Source organism: Centruroides vittatus, unplaced genomic scaffold (assembly GCF_030686945.1).
Source record: "Centruroides vittatus isolate TY-2023 unplaced genomic scaffold, ASM3068694v2 contig_349, whole genome shotgun sequence".
Lineage (NCBI taxonomy): Eukaryota > Metazoa > Arthropoda > Arachnida > Scorpiones > Buthidae > Centruroides > Centruroides vittatus.
This window is the reverse complement of record NW_027122172.1, coordinates 4,117,844-4,141,852: the sequence shown is the minus strand read 5'-3', so window position 1 is coordinate 4,141,852 and position 24,009 is coordinate 4,117,844. Positions and strand designations below refer to the sequence as shown.

The following is a 24,009-nucleotide window of genomic DNA, read 5'->3' as shown; positions in this document are numbered from 1 at the left end:
TAATCAATTATTTATTTTTAAATTACTAAAACCAAAATAATTAGTTAAATGTAGAGATCATGGTGATTTGAAAATATACTCCGGGACTGTTTCGTCGTTTGAGCAATTGTCAATTTAAGAATTTCATCCGCTCATTGTAGATCATTTTATTGAAACCCCGTGCTAAATTTGACACATTAATCATAATTCCAATAAATATTTTGTTGTGTGACACAGTCTGGTCCAGAAGGACCCCATGCTGTCAAACAATGCAATTTAATCCAACCAAATACAAGTAATTACTTTCTTGCCAAACAAAAAAGATCAATTATAACATTCACCACAGCAAAAAAACTGGTTGTTTAGAATAAAATTACACACAAAATACCAAAAAAACTAGTAAAAGGAATAAGAATTATTTACTTACATAAATGTTTTTGTCCATTTGTAACAATCATCCTTAGGTATTTTGTAAGGAAAGCAGAAGCCATCAAATACATTTAAATCCAATCAAAGTAGTTTGAAACATGCGCAGTGGTACTGTACAATTTAATCTTAAATTTGCAATTTTTAGTTTGGATAGTTTTTACAAACATCATTGATTCGGATTTCAGGTTTTCTTGTTTCTTGTAATTTGATAAACATCTCAGTTTTATCGAATAAAGATATGTTATCCTATTAAAAAAATATTTAGTAAAACTTGTTTTGAGACTAATTGGTTCGTAGGAAATTGTTATTTAGCAAGTCACAAATCAAACTCTAACTTCCCTTAGAATCATTATCGTGAATTGAGATTTTATTCCACTCTGAACTCTATAACACTGCACCAGTTCATACAATTATAATAGGAAATTTATATTGGTTGTGAAGTGAATGATTTTAAAGCAACAGTCTACTATTTTGGGGTACACCCAATATTGTAATAAAAGATCTTTACAACTATGAGCATACAAAATTTATTAAACAATTTACAATTATGATTTAGGTAAAATAAGGTAAGTTTTTTCTGGTATACCAAAGAGTATGCTTTTAATCACAAACATTCAACAAGCATTTTGTTGGTTATGCATACAATGTTCAGTCTGTATTCCAGTTTTTTCTGTGTATGGCATTGGTGTCGGCAAACTTGGCAATAATATTTCACACCTTAATCGTTTGTGTTGGTTATTTGACGAAACCGTAGGTGTTACGTCTGCCGGCCAAACTGCAGAATTGTTGTGGCCAATCCACCAATTAGAGAATTTTGTGTTTGGAAATTTACAAATGATTGATGCCTGATATGGTTGGATTCCATTTTGCCAGAACACAGTATTGGGTTGCAACTCTCGTAGCCAAGGACGGGCAAAGTTTTATAGTACGTTAAGATAAATATCGACATCCAAAATTGGTTTGTGAAAGAAAAACAGACCAATCACTCTGTCACATGACTTTCATACCATACCACACATTAACTTTGGGACCCACCCTGGATGCATTTGTAAGTGAAATGTGATTTTTTCATGCTCCAGTCTCTGACATATTGTTTATTTGCCTTGTTGGACAAACGAAAAATGGTTTCATAAGAAAAAATTACTTTTTCGAGAAAATTGTCATTGTCTTCCAAACAATCGAGCATGGGAGCTGCAAAATCTTTACAAATAATTCATTCATCTTGTAGGATTTGAATTTTGTCAGAATGCATTTGTAAATGTCTTTGTAGCACTTTATGAACAGTCATGCAAAACACACTTAACTCTCATTCTGCCATTCATATCAACTTCTACAGGGCACAAAAAAATGATTTGAATCTTTGGATAGTAGCATTTCTGCACTAGCACTCGTTTGATATTCTTATTGGACACTTCAAGTCACCCGTAAGCTTTCTTACGCTCGACTCTTCCCACAGCCATAAACCTTTCGTACTAAGAGCAAATGGTAGGCATCAACGGTGGCAGTCTGTTACGTCGGGTTATAAACTTAGGGCAAACCATAGTATGCAATTTTGTTTTGATAAACCACTTGACACACCATATCTTCTCTTGTTGATTACTTCTTTTAAACTAACTCTGTCCAGAACTTTAGTGGCATTTAGTTAAATTCTGGTTAATATATAAAGTTGTAAAGATCATTGTTAATATACAGTGTACAGAAAAGATAAAATGTACGCTTGTTAGAATTTCTGGAATTTTTTTCTTCAATTTTCTTTAATCGTTTACGTCACACAGGAATTAAGAGGGTTGCTTTACCATACCTCTCACAAGAAATGGGGTTTGTCTATACATCCAGACATTTGCAAAGAGGGAGCTATAATACTGGAGAGGCAGCCTGTGGAATCAAGCAAAGCAAGTTAGGTGCACACGGGACAGAAGTTACCATCTTGAGCACGGAAGAAACATAATAAACTCATTGCTCAAAGTCGTACTTTGACAAAGCATTTCTGCAATTTGTTTGTTTATTACAATTTTGATTAACTCGAAAGCTCTTAGAAACTTAATTTTAAAGCTTTTTTAATAAGTAATAACAATAGATATAAATTTTATAGTTAATAAGGAAAATGTGTTTTAACTGCTTTTATTTAACTGACACAATACACTACTTGTCCAAATAAAATAAAATGCACCAAGTGGTAGTACACCCTGTATAGTAAACATATGGTATCGGTACAGCAGTTACAAACTTTCGGGAGAGATAGAGTACACCTAGACGACGGGAAATCGCATTGCAATGAACGGTCGGAAACGCTTTCCCGGCACGGTAGTGACAACACAAAACACAAGAAAGGAAGGACACGAACGGGGTGAGAAGACACGTTTATTATTCTTAGTACGGCAAAAATGCCGGGACGTCTTTGGCTGGTGTACGTACGTACGTGACAGATGTCACTACACCAGCCAAAGACGTCCCGGCATTTTTGCCGTACTAAGAATAATAAACGTGTCTTCTCACCCCGTTCGTGTCCTTCCTTTCTTGTGTTTTGTGTTGTCACTACCGTGCCGGGAAAGCGTTTCCGACCGTTCATTGCAATGCGATTTCCCGTCGTCTAGGTGTACTCTATCTCTCCCGAAAGTTTGTAACTGCCATACTGATACATCCTGTATAGTAAATTTACGTCTTAATTTGTTAAATACAGAAGAATGGTAAAAAATTGTGCTGCATATAGAAATCACACGACTTTTCAAAAACTAACTTTTAACGTAAATTACTGGCTGCAGTAGGATTTCAGGCAAAAACATTTGTACATCATAAGAGATTTTTTGATGTTAAATCTCATGGTATACCCAAAATTTTCATTCTTGACAATTTTTTACAATGCCACAAAAATTAGCTTATCTCAGTCGAAACATTAAACATTGCAAAAATAAAAAATCCTGCAATGAGTTGCGTAATTTTCCCTGCTGTTATGAGATTTTGTTTTAAAAATAACTTATATTTTTAATTATAATGAATAAAATTGTAAAATATCCCTCACGAGATAGAGGGATCACTCGTCATATCTCCCCTTTAACCACCAAAATTTAATAGCATCAATCTTCCTTATATACAAACTACTATTATGCTAAATTTCGTTTCTTAATCATTACTCCAACCCGAGATATTAAACAAAATAAATGCCAACATACCTGCGTGTGCAAGATTTGGAGAAAGAAATCAGACACGATTCCAATGCTTTCCCTTGATATATATATATATACACAGTATGGTACATAACAACAGGGAAAACAAAAAGCGTATTTGAAAAATATCCTCCGACAGGATAAATTCAAGGATATTTTTCAATACCCTATAGTTTAGCCTAACCACATCAGATCAAAAGATCTGGAGATTTTTAATAAGGTGCAACTCACCATCCCCCTAACATAGAAACTTCCAGGTTGGAAAATCAGATAGAGCATCAAAAACTACTAGAAGCGAGAGATATGCCGACGAAACATATAGGATTTGCGATTGCACTGCCTATGATAAATAAACCTAACCCAATATTTTCTTTATTGGGCTGATATTTGAAAAAACTGTAATCTATAAATTCCCACTGTGGCCGTCCGTCTTTCCTTCCTTAATATCGAGAGTAGAGTTAGATAGATGAAAAATTAGACCAGATATGGAAATAAGGGACCGGACGACAGTGGGAATTTATAGATTACAGTACCCGCTCGCCACTTTCCTGTAAGCCTAGAAGTAAGACAATGGCGTTTGGAACGTCGACCATCATGGTCGACGTTTCAAACGCCATTGTCAAACTTCTAGACTTACAGGATATATAAAAACCGATACGACTCTATCGCTGACGGGAAAAGTATGACGTACAGGGGCGAACATATATTTTAAATTAAAAAATTGCAGCCCGGCGACGATGTCACAATATATAATTGCTCTTCGTTTTTTATGTTGTTCTTTATCTTTGCCTTCTCTTTTCCAACGTCAGTTTCGGAAGAAAAACTTTCTTTCCCTCGCAGAATGGCGGTTTGTTGAAGCTACTCGCAGTGAAGCTACTTCCGGCTTCTAGTATGCCGCTAGTAGAAACAGAGCGCTGCCCTCCAGTTAGATATTATAGCTCCATATTTGCAAATCAGGAAGTAGCGGGCCGAGCCGACACTTTACTGCCTCCGTTTCTCGTTGCAGTCTAGCAACGATTTTATTTAAATTCGGAATAGTTAATCCGTTAAATATTTTCAGTCTCGTAATCAATTTTTTGTTCCAATTTTCGCCTTTAGCATCGCCATACTCGTAAAATTTTCCACCTAATACTTATTTCGGCTGTCTTAGTGGTTAAGTATATCGACGATTGGAAAACGGAAAGAAGTAAATACAATTAGGGGTTAATGTTACCCTTGGTGCCAAGATGGCAGCAAGGAAACAAGTGGGACGCACGTTCTAACCTAACCTAACCTATTCTAATAATTTGGTTGCTAATAATTATAGTAATTTATTAGAAAAGATTAGGTTAGGTTAGAACGTGCGTCTCACTGTTTCCTTGCTGGAATCAGAGACGGGCCGCCATCTTTGCACCAAGGGTAATATTAACTCAATTAGGGAAGGGTTTAGTAAAAAAAACTTACAATTTTTTTATAAAAACCCATCCCTACCCTCAAAATTAATTACAAAATAAAAAAAAAACTTTTTATATTTTTAATAAGTAATTTTTAATAAAATATCGTAATAGATGGCACCACAGGCGCAGTTTTGAATGTTGCCGGGAAAGTTAAGCAGCTAGTTGCTGAATTTTTTTTAATACGAGAATCAACTTTTCTTCGGTCGAAAATAAAAAAAAATTTAATTGAAATTTAAATAAAATTAAATTTATATATCGTCAGAGAATTTTCGACGATATATAAATATCGGACGAAAATATTTAAACTGTGTAAAAAACATTAAGTTCATCATATTGTATGAAACCAACAATAACTATTAGCGAGGTTGAGGCCAAAGTTTTCAACGCGTAAACGTGTACGTCGGACGTTCGGCGCCGCTTTCCTGTAAGCCTAGAAGTTTGACAATGGCGTTTGGAATCGTGCTCGACGTTCCAAACGCCATTGTCAAACTTCTAGGCTTACAGGAAAGCGGCGCCGAACGTCCGACGTACACGTTTACGCGTTGAAAACTTCGGCCTCAACATCGCTATTATTTGACTGGTTGCAATTTATTTTGTTGGCAGAAAGGGAACGTAAGGTACGGAGTTCGTTACAGTGTCGACAGTTACAATTATACAGGTGAGTTTTAATTTTTTTGAAAGTCGTCTCTCGGACGCGACGGACTCTTATTACAAATTATATTATTTTAGACACGAAATGCAGCATTTCGCACGCGTAATGCAATCCTACATCGCCAGTCAAGTGTTACAAGTGACGTGGAATAGTTTCCAGACCGTTTTGCAAAATAAAGTCTTTAACCTGGACCAACTGAGAGACGTTCACATTTCTTATCTTAAAAAAGCGGGTTTCAGGTAAAAATTACACCTATGCAATTTATTATTTTTTTGGCATTAGTTTAAAGGCGTAGATTAAAATGGCAAGACTTTTGCGTCGGCAGGTGTCTGTTGTCGAAAAAAGCGGCGCCCGTCATGAAGATCATTCAAGACATTTTCAACATCGTAACCAAATTCCGTTCCCAACTTTTTACCGCCTCCTGGCAGTTAAACGGGCAAACGAAAGAAATGGAACATCCTTCCTACCCTCTTCTGGTGACGTCCTATAAAATTTTTAAAGAGTATTCTTCCTTTTTGTACAGAGGTAAGACAATTTCAAAAGTAAATACTCTAATTCGAAATTTTAATTGATTGTTTTCTAATTCAATTTTGTGTTAAGACCAAAATTATTCTAACGGTTTTGTTTGAATTAATTTTATCGTAGGCACAAAAAACCTTTCACACACTATTTCTAGCAGACAAAATTAATGAGCACAAACGTTTTCGGCCGTTTTAAAAGGCCTCCTTCAGGTGCACTGAGGACCGTTGGAAAGTCGGATAGCCAATGTTTACGTGACGTCATTGTTTACGAGGGGTTTCCTCTTACAATTGACGTCTTAGCAGAGAAGGTTTAAACGAAATTGACCTTGGAAAATATTTTAAGATTAGCCAAGATGCGTGAACTATTGTCGAAGATATGCGAATCGTGAAAGGCGGAAAAAGAAATAGAAAGAAAAAGGAAAAAGAAACCTGATAAATTTAGAAACTGCACGAGAGAACGAAACGGACAAGGAGAGGGTGGACCGGCCTATTTAATTAAGGGGGTTATCGAGGAGTGACCGCCAGGCGGGGGAAAGCGAATCTGCATCCCTGCTGTTAATGCAGTTTCCTTCGAGGGATTCAGTAAAGATCTCTATCGCTTCGATTGTTCTAAGTTTGCTAGAGTCAAGAATAGGAACGGTAATCCTAGCATCTTCCCATTCGGCCGTTATACTGGGTTCGCTTGCGTACTGGGCTAGGGTGGAATTAAATTTTTTGTTGCGCGCGTCGTACCTATGCTCAGCTATCCTTTTGGTAAGCGATCTGTTGGTTGAGCCTATGTAGGTTAATTTATTGCTTGGCTTAACTCTATTGTCCACCAGCGGAACAGAGTAGACCCCTGGAATCCTGGCTTCGCTGCATTTATCCTTGTTATTTGTTAGAAGCTTATAAATCGAAGGGCTGCGCTTGTACGTAAGACCAGCTTTGGCTTTTTTGGATAAGATTTTATACGCTTGGCTCAACCTAGGGTCGAAATCAACAACAACTTGCTTACTTCGCAGATTATCGATGACTGGAACTGACGGCTTTGTTAACACCGCGATCATGCATTCTCTGGGCCAGCACATGTATAAGTTTAAGCACGTTGTTGTTGATTTCGACCCTAGGTTGAGCCAAGCGTATAAAATCTTATCCAAAAAAGCCAAAGTTGGTCTTACGTACAAGCGCAGCCCTTCGATTTATAAGCTTCTAACAAATAACAAGGATAAATGCAGCGAAGCCAGGATTCCAGGGGTCTACTCTGTTCCGCTGGTGGACAATAGAGTTAAGCCGAGCAATAAATTAACCTACATAGGCTCAACCAACAGATCGCTTACCAAAAGGATAGCTGAGCATAGGTACGACGCGCGCAACAAAAAATTTAATTCCACCCTAGCCCAGTACGCAAGCGAACCCAGTATAACGGCCGAATGGGAAGATGCTAGGATTACCGTTCCTATTCTTGACTCTAGCAAACTTAGAACAATCGAAGCGATAGAGATCTTTACTGAATCCCTCGAAGGAAACTGCATTAACAGCAGGGATGCAGATTCGCTTTCCCCCGCCTGGCGGTCACTCCTCGATAACCCCCTTAATTAAATAGGCCGGTCCACCCTCTCCTTGTCCGTTTCGTTCTCTCGTGCAGTTTCTAAATTTATCAGGTTTCTTTTTCCTTTTTCCGCCTTTCACGATTCGCATATCTTCGACAATAGTTCACGCATCTTGGCTAATCTTAAAATATTTTCCAAGGTCAATTTCGTTTAAACCTTCTCTGCTAAGACGTCAATTGTAAGAGGAAACCCCTCGTAAACAATGACGTCACGTAAACATTGGCTATCCGACTTTCCAACGGTCCTCAGTGCACCTGAAGGAGGCCTTTTAAAACGGCCGAAAACGTTTGTGCTCATTAATTTTGTCTGCTAGAAATAGTGTGTGAAAGGTTTTTTTGTGCCTACGATTTTAAATTAGTTCTAGCTTTGTGTGCAGAGATTATTAATTTTATCCTAGACCAAAGTCGAACCGCGATACTTCTAAGTGCTAAATTGTCACTGGAGCTAACTTAACACAGAATGAAACGTACCATATTTATAGATATATTTTAGGTTTATGTAACCCTTGGTGCCAAGATGGCGGCTCGTCTCTGATTCCAACAAGGAAACAGTGGGACGCACGTTCTAACCTAACCTAATCTATTCTAATAAATTACCATTAGGTTAGAACGTGCGTCCCACTGTTTCCTTGGCGGCTCGTCTCTGATTCCAACATCTTGGCACCAAGGGTTACATAAACCATATTTTATAATCATTATAAAACTCATTGGTTTTCTGCATTTCTCCCACTTTTTACTTTTCGTCCCCTTTCCCGTACCACTTCTCGCACCTTCCGTCGGTAGCTTGGCTGTACAGAGCCGTCGGGGCACCCAGGTATAGCTTCAAACACTCGTTGCTTTGGCACTTTTTTTCTCATACGTAAATAAAACTAATTTCTCGTATTTGTCTCTTAATTAACCTTAACAAAGTGCATGCTATTAACGATACTAATTAAAATTAATGGCTGCTTTCTTATTAATTACGCATGCTTTAGTTTTTCTGAACGATTACGTCCGTTCCGGGCGCCAGCTTTTACGAAAAATGCTATAACAAATTACCACGGACTTTTTCAGTGCTGAAGAAATTGGTAGCAAAAGGATACCAACCCCACTTGCAAGAATTCTTGGCAACGTTCGACGTTAACCACTACCACGAGAAAACCGTCGGGACTTGCGACGGCGACGATCCGTCGTGACCACCGTCGTGTATGGTATTTAACCGGGCGTTTACGTAAATAAAAAGGCACCGAGCACCCTAAGTAATGTTTGTACTTTTTATTTCAAGAGTACAAGTAAACGTGACAGTTTCTCTATAATACAAAAACTCTATGAATGTCGATTGCACTGATAAAACATAACTACAAACAATGTTGTCATATATATATATATAATAGAAAACAATTATACTATACAGAATATCATTTTATCAAAGGAAGATTAGGAAAAGGGCGTTCTTTACATGTAAATCCGCACAATTTTTCGCTTGGAATGTATCGTGTTCCAATCAAAATTAAAAGTTATATATAAATGGAAAAATTGTGCATTCGAGGAGGGAAATTTTATGTAAAATATAAAAAATTCTATAAAAACAAATTGTATATTTTTATATATAAAAAGCGGACGACGTCGTCTCCGTGTACATAAATACGTTAAAAGAAAGTGGGAATTTAAAAAGAAACGAGAGAGAGAGAGAGAAAACGATATTTTCGTTCATCGGGTGCATCGCTATCTTCACGACGTCGGATGGATTTTTTATTATTATTAAAAGGATGTAACTTACTAGATTTACGGGCGCGGAGCGTCGTTCTTTATCACAAGCGATAGTAAAACACCGACACTGTCGCTACCACACCATTTTCAAACGTACGTACGTCGACGACAACGACAAACTGACACTATGTACAATAATTACATAAATAAACTACTGCATGCACCTCGCACTATTTTGGTTTTTTAAGTATAATATATAACTGGCTTTTTTTCCTCGTTCCTTATCCTTTAAGGCAAGACGGTGCTCTTTCTGGTGCGAAGCGGTATTTGGCAGGAAATTCCGAGCGACGTTTCTCGGGTTCGAGATCGTCCGTAACGCATGGGCAAAGGAAATATTTTTACTTTTTCTTCTGTTTTGATTATCGCCAGTATTTTACAAACATTAACCGGAGGCAAAAAAATACTCGGCAACATTTTCGATACCGCACGGCGAGTCAACAACGTAGCTAACATCCATTTTAAAATAACTATTCTACGTTTCTCGGACGATAGACACTGCTACAAGCGAAACGACTCTTAGATTTGACACCAGACGGAGGAGGTTTTGCTGCTGGCAAGCGGCTACGCGAGTCTGCGCCGATGGAAAATAAAAAGTTGGCTTGCATATTTACTCGACGACGGGCGGCACAAAGTGGCCGTTTTGCATCCGTGCTTCGGCGCGTCCTTTCTTCCCAATAAAAATGGCAGTTTCAAAGAGGAGCGGGCGATCTAAACGGACGGTGACGGTGGCGCTGGCCCGGCAGCGTCTCGTGTCGAGCCACGATCGTTTTAAATGCCGATTAAACTAAAGTCTCGGACGATATACGTGCGGGACGCGGTCGGAGTCCGTCGTCGCCACTACGCCGCCGTCTCTTCTTTTAAAGAAGGGGCCGTCTTCGTTGCGTGACCGTTAGTGTTAACGTGTCCGTTGGCCATGGTTCCCTCGCCCGCAGCCGATGCCGGAAACAGGCTTTCCAAGGCTCGGTAAAAGAATACGTAGTCCTCCTGAAAATACAAAAGGCGATAGGTGAGTGGGAGCCCGGCGTTCCGCCGAAAACGGTGGAAAGGTGGCTAACCTGAGTCTGCCAGATTCCGGGCCTTCTCATGTGATACAGCTTGGAGTACATGTAAACATCCACGCAGTTTTCGCGCTCCAGCTGCTTACGGATGGTGGTCAGACAGCAAAATTTGGCCGCTTCCGTTCCGCCGAACCTGTATATAAATAAGCGCGTCAATCGGAATGGGATGCGTAATTCTCACCTCGGTAATAGGTTTACCGTTCTCACCTGTCGACGACTATTATCGGTCCGTTCTGATATTCCAGGTGCCACTCTTGCACCACGTGCACCAGATCGAATACCGAACTGACGGGGGAACAGGATTCGGGCCAGCCGGGACAGCGGATGATGCGGCAAGTCACCTCGTAATCGTCCTGGGTCGACTGGATGACGAAATCGTGCGTGGCCACGTTACCCTGCACCGACTCTTCGGTCGTCTTCACTTTGAAACTACCGTAGTCGTACTCCTCCGATTCCGGCCAAAAGCACGGATATTCCTGAAAACCGGCGCCACGTTAAAATTCGAACCCGCAAGGAGGGAAGAAATTCTCTTACCTTTTCGTCCACGTACGACAGCACGACCACGGTCTGCGAATTGTGGTCCCACACCATCTGCCAAAAGTCTGCCACGGTTTCGCGTAGGGGGTGTTGAGTTATTATAAATTCCCGCAATTTATCGAAACCCTGGAAAGAGAACAGGGAATGAGCGCGACCGAAGAGAGAACCCCGAAAGACCGGGCTAGGGACTCACCGGTAGAAAGCTGGCGTTGATGTAATCGGAGCCTTCGACGCCCGGTTTGGCCACGATGTGGACTCTCTGAGACTCGACTGGAACCAGATTCGGCAGACGATTCTTCATCTTGTTGCACGGTTTGTATGCCGACGCGGTTTGAAAGTCTCGGGCTCGAAATGTCGTCACCAGCTGAGGAGGGAATAAACGGTTTAAACGGGGTCGACGCGATACCGGGACAGAATGGATGGGAAGAGGCCCACCTCGAATTGGTTCTCCAGAGCCGGCCGCAATCCCTTTTCGTCCGCGTCGTCGTCGGAAAGTCGTAGGCGTGCCGGCAGGTCTTCTCTCTTCAGCTCGGTCTGGCCGCCGTCGATGGCTTCCAGCAGGGCGTCGTGAATGAAAACGTATTGCTCTTCCGTCTGGACCAGGAAGTTCCGCTGGCGTCTAATGTGCTTCAAGAAGCCGAAGACGTTGACGCTCCGGCGGTGTTTTATTTGCTGCAGCATGGCGTCCAACACTATGTAAGTTCCGGTCCGTCCCACTCCGGCGCTGAAAGAAACTGCGGTTACCATCGATCCGTCGAGCGTATTTACCTTCGGGTGCGTGCGGTGGTCCTCACCTGCAGTGCACGATGATGGGTCCGGCGTCGGGCGGATTGGCGGCCGACGACTTGCACACGAAACTCAAGACGGGCAGAGGATGTTCGGGAACGCCGTGGTCGGGCCAGTTGGTGTAGTGGTACTGGCGGACGGTCCTCTCCGCCGCCGTTTTCTGTTCGAATTTAAATTTGGTCAGGACGACAAAATGCAAGCCTCGGCGTCCCGGCCGCGGGCCTTACCTTTTTAATCTTGACGTTTCTGACCAGGAAGGTGCGAACGGTGTAGGTGGCCATGGTCACTTCCCGCACCAGTTTGACTTGTATGATTCCGTAAGTTTCCACTCCTTCCTTGGGCCAGTACATGTCGCACTTGCGCTGTCAGTAAAACATTTTTAAAAAGTGCTTAAACGCTCGAATTAAAAGCGTGCAAATTTCCAGGCTCTTGGAAAATATTCATCATTGCCTCCGTTCCAATTATTAATCGACGCCATTCCCAAACACAATCTACACGCGAAAGAATCTTTTTAACGTTCGATTCCTCCCTCCCAACGTAAAAGTAACGAAAGACAATTTAATAAAAAAACTACTTACGACGGACGTTTCGAGCCATCTCGCAAAGACAAGTACGTTCATCTTATAATTTGTCACGGGTACAACGAAATTGGCCTATTCGCATTATAGAATACCGTACAATACATCTAATTAGACAGCGGGATGGCCAAGTGGTCGATAAATTCCAGGATTATTTCGGGGGTGGTTCGTACGGATACGTTGGGCCCCATTGTGGACCTGGCCAAACCCATAACGGGCTTGCTAAGAGGTCCTCTTAGTGCCCGCGGGGCGGAAAGAGTTGGAAAAAGTGCACCTAATTAAGTAATAAGCCTATCGTGGATGGAAATCATGGGGAAAAATCGGTGCGTATTGATTCTGAAAATGCGTGTCCCGAGTTACGGCCACTCGAAAAATTTTCCAATCGAGTCGGTTGTTTTGCCATCGACATCGGTGTGTGAATATATAGCTGTTAATAGCATTGTTGGTGAAGAGTCCTAAAATGCGCTGCAACCGGATAACACTTTAATCCACGGTTTGGCACCAGAGAATAAGAACAACTTGAATGTTTAAAGATCGAGGAACTTTGTCCAAAAACTGACAAACTCCGGTACCGCCAACACAGAAAAGATGACCTAAGAGAAGCTGGTCAGTCTGGGCTGGGACGTTCTGCCTCATTCATCTTACAGCTCAGACTCGATGCCAACTGATTACCATCTATTTCATGACCTGCAAAATCGTAATGACGACACCCATATGAGAACAATGCTCGAGACTTTCTTCAAAGAAAAACCCTAATAATTCTGTGCTGACGCGATTGAAAGTTCGCAGCAAAGATAGAGAGATATGATTGATGGTGATTACCTGTAAAACTGAACCGCAATCGTTGTTATTCTAAAACAAAATATTGACAATTATTTAAGTTTTACTTTACAACTAGTGTAAGTCTCGTGTGTCCAAGAAGAAAAACAAATACCAAACAATCTGCACCACACACAAATGGTGTGTGATATTGGTCTCAAGGCCAGGAAAGATATTTCGTAAACGAGCTACATCGTGAGTCATGACGCTCAGTGGCATAGCGAATATAACTGGCGCCCGGAGCACGACACTTTATTGGCGTCCCCCTCCCCCAGAAACATATATAGTTTGTCTTGGAAACCATTTGGGTGCCCCTCTGCGAGTGGAGACTGGTGCACGATACACCCACCCCCTTGCACCCCCCTCGCTACACCACCGATGATGCTATCCAATATTTTGAAAAAAGGAGAAATCATTGCATCAGGGAAGATGATTTTTACAGCCTGCTTCTAGTTTGTTCTCGTGGTTTGTGTAAAATGCGGGACTTTTTTAATAAAGAAACGGCTAGATACGACACTAGTATATTCCGAATCACTTAAAAAATTGCCAACACAGATCACTTTTGAACAGAAAAACTTCCATGTGCACAACAATAGCAATATAAAGTGCAAAAGTGACCACGTAATGGATTTTTACGAGTCTTTTCTACAGTCTGCGCAAATCCGAATCTCGAACGCGCTGCAACATTTTTTGGAATATTGGCACTGCAATTGCAATTGCAGAGAAATTTGCTCACATTTCTCAAAATAAAAAAATTTGAGACAGGCCTATATTGATTTTTAGTAAAAGATCTATCTGCAACTGATGGTTAAACAAAAGTAATTTTTGTATGGTTTAGAGGAAATGTCGAAACTTTCACGGTATAAAATTTGGCAGAAATAGTTTTCGAACTTTATAGCCTAATTACATCGAGATTATATACTGAATTCGGAGGGGGAAAAAACAAAAGTCAATGAACCGTTCTCCGAGCCAAAACGCTTTACACACAACTATATTATTTTCGAGTTCTGTACTAATTCATTATATATTACAGTAGGACCCCCTATAACACGGGTTCATATAACACGGCAAAAAAATTACGATCATATTCGTACAACATGCTAAAAGAAACTCGTATAACGCGGTAAAACGTCATCGCCGACTCGTGTCGCGACAGGATTGGTCGAATCTGGACCAATAGCGGATATTGTACAAACCGTCCCGTTTAAACCAGCACGGACCTACTAAAAACCATTTATTATTCAACGGCCATAAAAATGATATTTTTATTAATGATGTCTCTAAAGTTAAGTTATTTTTCTGCGAAAAATTCGCCGATCGGGAAACACGCGTCCGCCATTCGACGAGCCACTCCGCGACGAAAACAAGCTTAAGCAATGGCGTCGTCGAACGGTGCGCACTCGGTAAGTAATCCTACATTTTTTTGTTTATAGCATAGTTTATATGGATTATTCACAAAAATTATACGTGATTTGGAAACGTTGAGTCAAATTAGTCTAGAATCGATTAATTTTATGGAAGAAAACCTTTCAAACAGCCGTAGCCCCTAAACTGCACGCGTGCCGGGCTGTGATTGGCTCGTGTGTTTAAGTGACTCGTACAACACGGAACGTATCTACCGTGTTATAGGAGGGTCTACTGTAATTACATTAACGCATTTAATACGGCATAATAACTAAACAACTAGAATTTCCTTAATATAGTTCGTTTAAAAATACGCATGCTATTGTTCATCGAAAAAACTTTTATGCGTGAGAATATAATAATAATTAGCTATTTAAAACGTCAAGTTTTTGTTGGGATCCGAATTTAAAGTTATAATTTTTTTACTTAAAGCCAGGGTATAATGATGCCTTTCATAATTATATCGTGATAATATATAAGTAAATTATTCTTATTCCGTAAGATGACGCGATAGGCAAAGAACAAGACATATTTGTAACTTTATCTTCACCTTTACTAATTTGGATACGTCACGTCGACTTCTATGGCTATAAAATTGGCAATAAACTTTTTCCAAGTGCCTTAATTATTAAGCATTATGTCAAAAAATAAGTTAATCGTAGTTTTCTCCCGGGTTAAAGAATTAAACTTAAAAGGAAACAAGGAAGAAACATATAGTTAATCGTTAATGGTTTAATAGCGTGAGAAAAAACAAATAAATTAAAAACAATAGCGGAGAAGAATTAATAGTTTAATGGATTTAGAGGGGTGAGTACTTACACTGTCGTCCAAATCAGAGGTGCTAGTTTCGTGCTGGCATGCAAAAGACCAAAATTTGTGCCCATTGAATAACTGGCAAGCAAACTATGTTAGTCGCTAACAAAATGTTATATTTTTTAAAATAAAATCAATAAAATCAAATTGGTTTTTAACCCATTTATATAAATATATATATACGTACGTACACCTATATAAAAATATAACTTCAAATGTTAGTAAATACATATTAGGAGAACGCCGACAGCAAAAAAAAAGTTAAATAAATAAATAAATAAAATAAACATCTGGAAAGCAAAACGGAAGTAAAACGGGAGCGTTACAATTGTTATAAATAGTAAAAGCTTTACAAAATACACATAGATACGTAGCGGGAAATGAAATAGTTCGGTCGACTCTACTTACGCGTCCCCTCTCCATCAGGTTGGTGATCATGACGATGACGAAGACTCGCTGTTCCCACACCATTCTCCAATAGTCGTCGAACGTACAAGGCAGAGGACCCTGAGTTCCGATGTACGCTCTGGATTTTCCGTATCCCTGTCCACAACATTTTATTTGCATTTTAAATATTTAACAATAGAATCTGTTATAGAACGTCAAAGATAAATTTCGCAAGACCCACAATTAACTATTATAAATATAGGAATAACTTAAAATTGTCAGTTTTTTTACACATATTCCCATCCTCTCAATAGTCTAAAAATAATAGTGAGGTTGAGGCCGAAGTTTTAAACGCGAAAACGTGTACGCCGGACGTTGAGCGTCGCCTTCCTGTAAGCCTAGAAGTTTGACAATAGCATTTGGAACGTCGAGCACGATTCCACTGACTTTCCAAACGCCATTGTCAAACTTTGCTGCCGGACATCGGTTTACTCAAAATTTATTGATAGAAACAAATATTTTCGGCTGAAAAATTTGCAGTTCCATCTTTATAGCTAGATCCTCTCCAAATACATATTAAGCGTAATGAAAGTATCTTTCTTTAACTGTATGGATAGGGAAGAAATTAACAGATAATTATAACAATAATGCCACCTAACAACCATTCCCGTCGACTTATGTCATCCCAGTCATTTTGGAAAGAAAAAGGATGAAGGGAAGACAAGACCGTGAACTATTGAAGGCTAAATGAGGAAGCTAATGCTAACTACCAGCCTTTTCTGACAACTGGTGAACTGTTTGATAGACCTATACGTGCAAAGTTTTTTAACTCCTCGATATAGTGTCCACTTATTGGCAAGTTACCCTATGTCCCGATAAGGAAATCACAACTTTTGTAGCCATTTTCAACGGAATCGCTTACAAGTTTAGGTTGGAAACGTCTCAGATTTACCAGAAACTCTAAAACACCTTAAATAAATACAGATTATTTTCTATTATTAGCTATTTTGACAATTTGTCGATTTTTACTCAAAATATTCAAGAACGTTTAGTGTGTCTTAAACAAGTGTTTAGCTTATACTTGAAAGAGGGTCTTATGTAAAGTTTAAAAATGTCAATTCACTAGATATGAAATTAACTATTTAGGATTCATTATCAAACTAACATAAAAACTATAAAGAATTTATCGTGTTAAACAATTACAATATTTTCTAGGGTCCGTGATAGGGATAGTGATTTACACTATCAACGATTCGTTCCAAATTCGATTCCTTCAATCGGTTCGATCACGGAATGACCCATATTATTGATATAAACGTGAGAAATAATCAAGGCGGGACAATGAGATAACGGAAGGCTTGGCAGGGGAAAAATAAAAAGATAAATACATTGCATTAAAGCAAAAATATTAATTTTAATTCTATACGATGATTAAGGAAAAAAATGGTTTGGGCAAACAAAGGTGTCTTCTGCAGAAACGTAACACATACCAACAATAAAAAATAACAAAAACTGAGCGCTATTAGTAAAATTAATATTAAAATACAATACTTATGTAAAAATTATTTATTAGGTTTTTAGAAGTCGCTTATTTTTCTTCGTTTTATGTATGTTTTTGTTTTTTTTAATGCCACTAAATCTCCGGATCACTGGATTGTCAGAGTTAAAAATCTGCTTGGGATCACATTTCTGAGTCAATACTGTTTCTAACACATCAAATGCTTTGCCGCACGTAGGCGGAGGGAAGCAATGGATGCATTAAAAGCCTGCGATTCGTTAACTGTACTTTTCTATTTGTACCGTAATAAATAAAAGATGATGCTAGCTCGGCAGTGGGCCCGCGAAAGATTGCCAATGATCGTTATTACGTAAAACCTTCATAATTTCTAGGATTAGTATTCTTCAATTTTGGATAATCGGCACTCTACCTCACGTCATTTTATTAGGAAACTTATGTTACAAGTTTTTACTAATCTTTTTATAATTAAAGCTATAAAAACATTACATTTGCATATTAAAATCATATTTAAAAGTCAAACAAATTAATTCAAACTTACGTCGATGTAATTTGCATTAATATAATCTGACTTCTTTTGGCCAGGAAGAGGTTTCAGGCTAACTCTGGTATGATCGTCTGTAATTATTAAAAGAATTAAATCGCGAATAGAATCTTAACAAACATCACTTCAAATATTTTTGCTTATTTTTAAATAAGCCTCTAAATATGTACTTCAAAGCCATTATACAATTAATATTCTTATTAGCTACTTTTACATTTGCTGTTACTCAAAAGCACTTATCTCACCACAGTTCTTTAATTGGAAAGTGACTAACAGACTTTTTATTAAACTAAATTTTTGATTTAATAAAAAATCTCTTAGTCAACTTTCCGATTAAAGAACTGTAGTGTGATAAGCCTGTAGTTGTTAGACACAAAGAAAACCCACACTTCATGTGGCCGTCCGCATCCAATGATATTGACAGCTGGTTGCAGGTATACATCCAATTGCCAGTAAGCAATTAGGCAAATCTGAATACCTTTTACAAGATTTTACCATATCGATTTTGGTTATAAAAATATAACTTACTTTTACTGCAAACAGAGTTATCAATCGTCTGAAATTATTGAAATCAATAAGTCCCAAAACGTAAATTAAACATTATACAACCTTCACTTAACCATGATCAGTAATTTGCTTATAATTATGTTACTAATAAGTTTCAACTTATTGGACAGTTAACTAAACAAATAGCCAACTGACAAAACAGATATTTTTAAAAATATATAAATATTATTAATTTAAAATATTTGCATAACAGTCACAATTTAAATTGAATCCTTCGATCCTATGAGTCGTTTTACTCTTAGTACGTTAAATGTTCTTCTTCTCTTGAATTCTATACCATATATGGTACCAGTCAACCATCTTTAATACATCATTGGGACCTCTGTAGGGTGCTAGACTAGTGATTTTGCCAGATCACAGTAAAGAGAGAAACAAATTAGAATGGCTTGCATGTGTTTGCAAGTGATGCCAACAGCGTTTATGCAGCAACTAGCACCACTACACTGTCCAATTGGAAAAAGCTGTTTACAGTACATAGATCTAAAAATTATCATATTTTATTGTATATATTATTGAATATTGTAATTTTTATTAGACTATATACACACACAAATAAATACAAAACTTGAAAAAAAATTCTTATTAACAAAACAAAAAAACATTTATTAGTAAACCAAACTATAAAATGAAACAATATTAAGCTATTTGAGATTGTTCTCTTTCCTTAAAAATCTTAAAATTAAAGTTTGTTTGCTGTTTAGTTACAGCAATGGAACACTTTGGCAATCTGCCTAACAGGGGTGCCTTCCGGGAGGTCTTTTTAAGGGAAACTAGCCCCTATTTAGGTGTTACAGACATGGAGGAAACCCGAAAAACTCCGCGTGGCCAGCCCGTCCGAGTGAGGCGCAAACCCATGCCCGATCTTGACAGTGTTCGGGAAACAAAGACCACTTGGTCACTGGTGGGCCAAATTAAAGTTTGTCTTTGCCATATTCTTGATTCTGCATTTCAAATACACACTGTCTCAAAAAGATAGATGTTTTACATTTTCTATGATATCTGCTACAAGAAATGCTTCTAGATGCATATTAAACATATTCATAGTTTTAATAACAGTAAGCTTTCTTACAGTAACAAGGAAAAAAACAATAAATCGAGAAATATACAATAGTAACAAAAACTACAGAGTTGGTTTGTTCCAAAAAGATTATTTTTTGCATCCATAACATGAAAACCTAACAAAAAATAATAGTATGCATTTAATTAGTAAGTTTTTCCCCTTTTGCTTGAAATAATGAGATACATCAGTGAGACACATAGTCCAAAAGTGCATAATGCATTTCAATTGGAATATTTTCCCATGCTGTCAACACTTCTGTTTGGAGAGCTGCAACTGAGTTGGTGTTCACCATGATAAATTTTGTAAACCATATAGCCCCACAAGTTCCTATAGAGTTCATGTCTGGCAACAATGCTGGCCATTGTAGAATATTTTCAAATTTTCTGTTGAAACCACCCTTTGGTCACTGCAGCAATGTGAATGGGGCATTATGCTGCTTGAAAATAGAATTTTCACCAGCAACTGCATGTAAATTTGGTGGAAACTGTTCCTGAAGCAAGTTAACATAATCCTGTGCATTAAATCATCCTGCTACAACACAAAAGTTAGTTTTATCTAAAGCATCAAATGCATCTCTTGTCATTAATGCTCCATTGCCCTGCTGTCTCTTCTTGAACAAATGCTTTTCTTTCCAAATATTGTGCCAGTAACATACCGTATTTTATGGACTATAAGACGCTACAGACTGTAAGACGCACTTTAATTTTTAAGCATTTTTTTTTTATTTAAATATCTATAAGATGCTACGGACTATAAGACGCACCTGAATTTTGGAGGCAATTTTTCGAAGAAAAAAATGCGTCTTATAGTCCGTAAAATACGGTAATCCATCTGATCAACCCAAGTTCTACCTTTTCTCATTCGAAAAAAATGATAATTATTGCTTATTCTGAAACCGTGTCTTCTTTTATTTGTTTTTTTCTGTTACAACTAGGTGCATAGAAAGACACTGGGCATCTTTGACATCACTCTTTATTCAGGAATATCTTGTGGGCCGACATGTGTTTCGGACATGTACCCCTCTTCTGTCGGTTTTACTTTTGACATATCTTATAAGGTGCTAACAAATATACATCTTACTTAAAAATTACACTAGTTACGGTTAAAAATTATTACAGTTAAAATTTCTTAGCATTACTCTCAACAGCACTTAGATCGTATCTGTACAGATATTTCAAAAGTAAAACCGACAGACAAGGGGCACATACCCGAAACACGTATTGGCCCACAAGATATTCCTGAATAGTGTGTGAGTGAAAAAAACAAAAAAATGATGTTTTACCACTCATGTCTGAGTAATAGACACAAGTGGTAAAACATCATTTTTACCACTTGTGTCTTTCAAGAGTTTGCCTACTTTTTGAGTTATTGATAAGCAAACTCTTCTCAATGCTCCTTGTGCTTCCAAGTCCAAGCTGGCTGCCCTTGACCTTAATTCTGAAGAAATTTTGTTTTATCAGTATTTAAGTAGGATACCTTTTACATATTCCATGTCAGGGTGTGATTTTCATGTCCTCCAAACTGTCACTCTGGATGGATGAATAAACATTGATGCAACTATTTGTCAAACACTCATGGCCTTCTGATCAATTTAATGTACTAAAACATGTTTGTCTCAATTACTTAATACACATGTCTGTCCAGAGCCGCTCTTGATTCCATAAACTTCAGGGTTTTTCAAATAATTTCACATTTCATTCTCAGAATGATCATGTTTACTGAACATTTCCTTAACACTTAAATGCAGATCATTATATCCATTTATTTGCTCTTTTTTCTTATTCATCAAGTCAACATTTACATCCCATGATATTTAAATATAACTTATAGCTACAGGTAAGAATGACTTCTGTGTTAAATAATCTATATGATTCCTTCCCCACTTATCTTTTTTGGGACAACCCTTCTTTGTGTTGCTTTATATACTGCAAAATGGACATTTCTTTTGTTGTCACAGTATGATAGCTTATTGTTACTAAAACCAGGAATAATTTTTGTATTTATCTACAAACAATTTTGTGGTATATTTCCAAAGAAATGAGGAACGCCTATCGGAAGGAACCATTTTTGAAAATGAGGGAATTAACAAATGATATAATAATTAACAAATATTATACTATACAATGAAGAGTCTTCTTTGTCCTTGTTCACACTTCAGGAAAATAAGTCTTTTGGCAGAGTCGATCTTTTATTGGCAGTTGCTTTTATTGATGCCTGGAAATTTTATCGAATTTATTTTATATTGTTTAACTGTGCCATCACCGAAAAGATTTTTTCTAACACTTTGCATAATGAGGCAGATGAAGCAACCTCCAATAAAAAGGTCAACTCTACCATAAGACCGTTATTTTCTTCAGGAAGACTCTTCAGTATATAGTCTAATATTTGTTAAAATTTTTACAGTTATTTGTCCTGGCAATTTTTATCAAATGATATAATCTTTTACCTTAACGATGGGTTAATAAATGTTTATCTTAATATGGAAAATCCAAATAGATGACACTTAAACACACAAAGTCAAACCTTCGTCAAGGAATCATCTTAATTTAATCTCTGAAATGTTTTGAAGAAGAATATTTTCCCATCATCAGTGGTACACAATGAATACATCTTTTCAAACATTCTTATTGGAATGATACAGTCAATGTTCCTTTCCGTGTTCTTTCCAATCATATTTAAGTTTAAAATCATCAAACCAACTGTTTGTTCTATTTTCTCTTCATCAATTTAATTTAAATTTCAATTTCTGGTCAACCATAATACCCCTTTTTTACCACTGATATGAGTTTCTGTAATATAAAACCATTAACCCACCTATCTATATCACTTATAGTTTTTTCACATTGTCCATCACTTGTTAACATCTTGTAGATATCCTTCACTCAATAACATCTTCAAATAACTTCCATAAAAACCTCTCCACTTTTACATAGGAACATGTATTGGAAGTTTGGAAATTAAGCTGATTCCTTGATGAAGGTTTGTGTTTTGTGTGTTTAATGTCCATGGAGTCACTGTTCATTTTCAAGATGGGACAGACCACTCCTTCACATAAAAATTTCTTGAGTTTTTCAATCCATCTGGATATGTTCCCAAGTTCATCAGAGAAGTAAGATTATACCTGGCCATCTCCCACAAATGACTAGGCTACTAACAATCAACATCGTTGCCACATTGTTAGAGATGTTTTCTTCATTTCAATAGACAATAGATTGATTCCTATATTTATTATTGATGTATTTGAACATGCTCTTTTGAATAAATAATTAAAAATATCACAAAAATTTACACCTTTATAAATCCAGAAACGAATTTAATAAAATAAAAACATTTTTGATCAGTTTCACTGATCGTCCTCAGTTACAGAATATAACAGAATGGAAGAATAAAAGAAGGTAAATACAAATTTAAAAGAACGATAATTTGAATTTAAGGACGTTACATTAAAATAATAAAATACATGAATAAATAAATAAATAATACATGCAAAATTAATAATAATAATTTTTTAAAAATTTATTTATTGTATTTATTTATTTATTTGTGCATTTTATTATTTTAAGATAATGTCCTTAAATTCAAATTATCGTTCTTTTAAATTTGTGTTTACGTTCTTTTATTCTTCCATTCTGTCATATTCTGTACCTGAGGCATAAGTTTTTGTGAACTATCTCCTCCAGTTATTTTCAAAATTCATATATTAAAAATATGTAAACATTATTAAAAATATTGAGAAATTAACACTGTCAAATTATCATACAAGTACTATCTTGTATTGCACCTAATACAATAAACAATTATCATATATCTGGCAATGCTGAGTGCCACCAAACAATAATGGAAGGTGGTAGAGAGAAACAGGAAATTTGAAATTATGCCTATCAAAATTAGTGCCACATTATTGATGGAACTGAATCAGTACCCTAGTTTAAATTTCAACTTCAACTTCTGGCACTTACTACTTCATTTATAGGCTACCTGTTTGCTATTGTCAAAGATTGTGATCTTCACTGTTTGAATTAAGTACAATACATTCATAATAAAAGAAGTACATAAAAAAAGAAAGTTTGCCCTTCAAATATAAACTTAAAAGTTTTGAATGGTATAAGTTGCCAAAGATAAGTCAATGCAAATGCTGCTTCACAATTAAAAACTTCACAGTCAATTTTGTTTGAGATCTTAAAAACAGAGTGAATATTGAAATGTTGGCATCATTTGTAGGAGAAATCGAACCAGAAAAAATAGTAAAGTTGAGTTAGCTTCAAATATTTGGTTCAGTAGTTTTCTTTAAAAATGGACCCATTAATAAGACACTAATGCAACATGAAGCAGAATTAGTTAAAAATATGGAAAGTAAAGATTTTACTGCAACCAAGAAATGGTTCAACTGATGGAGAAAATGACAGAAAACTGTTTACAGAT

General features: G+C 37.3%; 3 protein-coding genes across 7 annotated transcripts in view; 1 reads left to right on the top strand and 2 right to left on the bottom strand.

Moving 5' to 3' along the window:
- Positions 1-17,741, top strand: part of Grip163 (gamma-tubulin complex component 6) — a 73,182-nt gene extending 55,441 nt beyond the window's left edge. Inside the window, exons 27-31 of one of the 3 annotated variants that reach the window (XM_067269333.1) lie at positions 5,612-5,666; positions 5,738-5,899; positions 5,986-6,185; positions 8,553-8,583; positions 8,823-9,007. In XM_067269333.1, coding sequence (XP_067125434.1) covers positions 5,612-5,666; positions 5,738-5,899; positions 5,986-6,185; positions 8,553-8,583; positions 8,823-8,892 — 518 coding nt within the window. In that variant the 3' untranslated portion in view covers positions 8,893-9,007. Of the gene's footprint in view, positions 1-5,611; positions 5,667-5,737; positions 5,900-5,985; positions 6,203-8,552; positions 8,584-8,822; positions 9,008-17,561 lie in introns of those variants that run through there. The other 2 variants (XM_067269334.1, XM_067269332.1) reach the window with 2 other exon arrangements.
- Grip (Glutamate receptor interacting protein) overlaps positions 1-24,009 on the bottom strand; it is a 330,265-nt gene that overhangs the window by 91,913 nt on the left and 214,343 nt on the right. The window lies entirely within an intron of this gene.
- LOC136974443 (tyrosine-protein phosphatase 99A-like) overlaps positions 9,009-24,009 on the bottom strand; it is a 53,587-nt gene continuing 38,586 nt past the window's right edge. The window contains exons 15-25 of one of the 3 annotated variants that reach the window (XM_067269335.1): positions 17,958-18,034; positions 15,922-16,056; positions 15,520-15,591; positions 12,127-12,261; positions 11,908-12,059; positions 11,549-11,837; positions 11,307-11,477; positions 11,111-11,239; positions 10,784-11,052; positions 10,574-10,709; positions 9,009-10,502 (exon numbers count right to left, since the gene is read on the bottom strand). In XM_067269335.1, the coding sequence (XP_067125436.1) occupies positions 10,356-10,502; positions 10,574-10,709; positions 10,784-11,052; positions 11,111-11,239; positions 11,307-11,477; positions 11,549-11,837; positions 11,908-12,059; positions 12,127-12,261; positions 15,520-15,591; positions 15,922-16,056; positions 17,958-18,034 (1,712 nt within the window). In that variant the 3' untranslated portion in view covers positions 9,009-10,355. The remainder of the gene's footprint in view (positions 10,503-10,573; positions 10,710-10,783; positions 11,053-11,110; positions 11,240-11,306; positions 11,478-11,548; positions 11,838-11,907; positions 12,060-12,126; positions 12,262-15,519; positions 15,592-15,921; positions 16,057-17,957; positions 18,035-24,009) is intronic. The other 2 variants (XM_067269337.1, XM_067269338.1) reach the window with 2 other exon arrangements.